Source organism: Bison bison, unplaced genomic scaffold (assembly GCF_000754665.1).
Source record: "Bison bison bison isolate TAMUID 2011002044 unplaced genomic scaffold, Bison_UMD1.0 scf7180017864352, whole genome shotgun sequence".
Classification (NCBI taxonomy): domain Eukaryota; kingdom Metazoa; phylum Chordata; class Mammalia; order Artiodactyla; family Bovidae; genus Bison; species Bison bison.
Genome location: NW_011494924.1, coordinates 6742630 through 6744692, shown reverse-complemented (window position 1 = coordinate 6744692; position 2063 = coordinate 6742630). Strand labels below are relative to the sequence as shown.

General features: G+C 56.8%; 1 protein-coding gene across 5 annotated transcripts in view; it reads left to right on the top strand.

Annotated features, from left to right (window-relative positions):
* KEL (Kell blood group, metallo-endopeptidase) overlaps window positions 1–2063 on the top strand; it is a 26383-nt gene that overhangs the window by 22708 nt on the left and 1612 nt on the right. For all 5 annotated transcript variants that reach the window (XM_010855000.1, XM_010854998.1, XM_010855001.1 and 2 more), the window contains 6 exons: window positions 1–84; window positions 320–397; window positions 1054–1154; window positions 1309–1419; window positions 1567–1634; window positions 1867–2036. In XM_010855000.1, coding sequence (XP_010853302.1) covers window positions 1–84; window positions 320–397; window positions 1054–1154; window positions 1309–1419; window positions 1567–1634; window positions 1867–2036 — 612 coding nt within the window. The remainder of the gene's footprint in view (window positions 85–319; window positions 398–1053; window positions 1155–1308; window positions 1420–1566; window positions 1635–1866; window positions 2037–2063) is intronic.

The following is a 2063-nucleotide window of genomic DNA, read 5'->3' as shown; positions in this document are numbered from 1 at the left end:
ACTACCATCAAGGATACCTTCATCTCTCACCTTCATACAGTTCCCTGGATGGATAGAGAGACCCGGGCAGAGGCCCAGGACAGGGTAAGGCCAGAAGGAGACAGCATGGGGATGTGTAGTGGGAGTCAGCAGAGGTGGGATCAGGACAGCACAGTGAGTGGGGAAGGGTGCTCAGGGCACGAGGCAAGTGTAACCACCAAAGTGCCACACGGACATCCTGGTAACACTACCAGAGGAGGGGACAGGGCAGTGAGCAGAAGAAAGTCCTTATGATAGACCCGAGGTCGCTAGAGTCCTCTACCTTCATGTCTCTTCCCAGCTTACCCAACTGCAGGTGAAGATGGGGCCCTCTGAGTGGGCCCTGAAGCCAGACCCGGCCAGACAGGAATACGACGACGTGAGTCCCCGCCCTTGCCAGGCCCTTTCTAATCCTCAGCTTCCTCATCCTCTGCGCTATCTAAGTAGCAGACAGTCATTTTCCCTGGTTGACCCTAACCCACCCCTTCCCTGCCCTGGTGCTGACTGGGCTCGATGGGCGAGCAGCCACACAATGGGGCTTCCCTGGTGGGCTCGGTGGTAAAGAACCTTCCTACCAATGCAGGAGACATAAGAGACACGGGTTTGATCCCTGGGTGCGGAAGATCCCCTGGAGGAGGGCGTGGCAACCCACTCCAGTATTCTTGCCTGGAGAATCTCATGGACAGAGGAGCCTGGTGGGTTATATAGTCTGTGGGGTCGCAAAGAGTCAGACACGACTGAAGCGACTTAGCACACACAGCCACATTGTAGGTTTTGCCAGCAGAAGAACAGAACTTTTTCAGGTAATGGTGAGTGTGTGTGCACTCTCACACCCATGCATTTGTGTGACTTGCTTGAGTGTGTGTGTGTGTGCTGATGTACGTGAAGCTGGTTCGCAGTAACACACGGTGGTGTCCTGGCGCCAGCTTTCCACTGTTGTGGGGATGTCTCTGGTTCAGACAGCCACATCAGGGTGCATCAGTGTGCGCCTGCATTTGTCTCCATGTATTTGAGTCACATCCTGGCTCCTCCCAGGTGCAACTTGGACCCAGCTTCCTCCAGACCTTCCTGAGCTGCGTCCGCTCCCGCCAAGCCAGAGTCATCCAGGGCTTCTTGCAGCCTTTCTCCAGTCACAGGTATGAGAGCCAGGGAGACACAGACACCACATCCCAGAGACAGCTGTCCACAATTCCCAGGAAAGACACAGAGGTTCGGGGGAGCAGCAGCAGTCCTTCAGGAAGGATGTCGGGTAAATGATGGAGCTGGAGTTTGGGTGTGCTCTTCCCGCAGGTGGCAGGTGCTCCCCTGGGGTCTCAAGGCTTCCTATTCAATACCTGACCACGTGATGGTCTTCCCAGCTGGACTCCTCCAACCCCCATTTTTCCACCCTGGCTACCCCAGGTATGGGCCATTCTCTGAGGTGGGCAGGAAGTCTCCTGAGAGTCATGGACCAGTGTTATGATGAATGATGGACAGGACTTGTGGTTGGAGAACTGGGGCCAAACCTTGGAAGGACTCTGAGAGTCAGATGAGCCCTTGTCTCCCTAGAGCTGTGAACTTTGGCGCTGCTGGCAGCATTATGGCCCGTGAGCTGTTGCACATCTTTGACCAGCTCTGTGAGTAGCAGCGGGCCACTGGGAGGACTGGTAGGTGGGGCCAACGGGAAGGCAGGTGAGGTCCCCAAAGTTTGCCCAGAGGAGGAGGCAGGGAGGCTGTGCCAGGGCTCCAGGTGGGTGTGTCCTGGAGCTTTTGCAGCTCTCACAGGAGCCAGTGCAGTTTGTAGAAGCCCCATAGCTTCACCCCGGCATCACTCCTCACAGTTTCCCCCGCGTGCCCCATTTCCAACAGTACTCCCTGGGGGCTGCCCAGCCTGTGACACCCGTGCCCTGCAGAAGGCACTGCTGTGCCTGGAACGCCTCTATGCTGCCTTACCGTCACCCAAGGGAACCTCCTTCAATGTCTCCCGCACGCTTCTGGAGGATGCTGCAGATGCCGGGGCACTGGCCATCGCACTGAAGGTAACATATCCCAAGGGCTGGGATCTA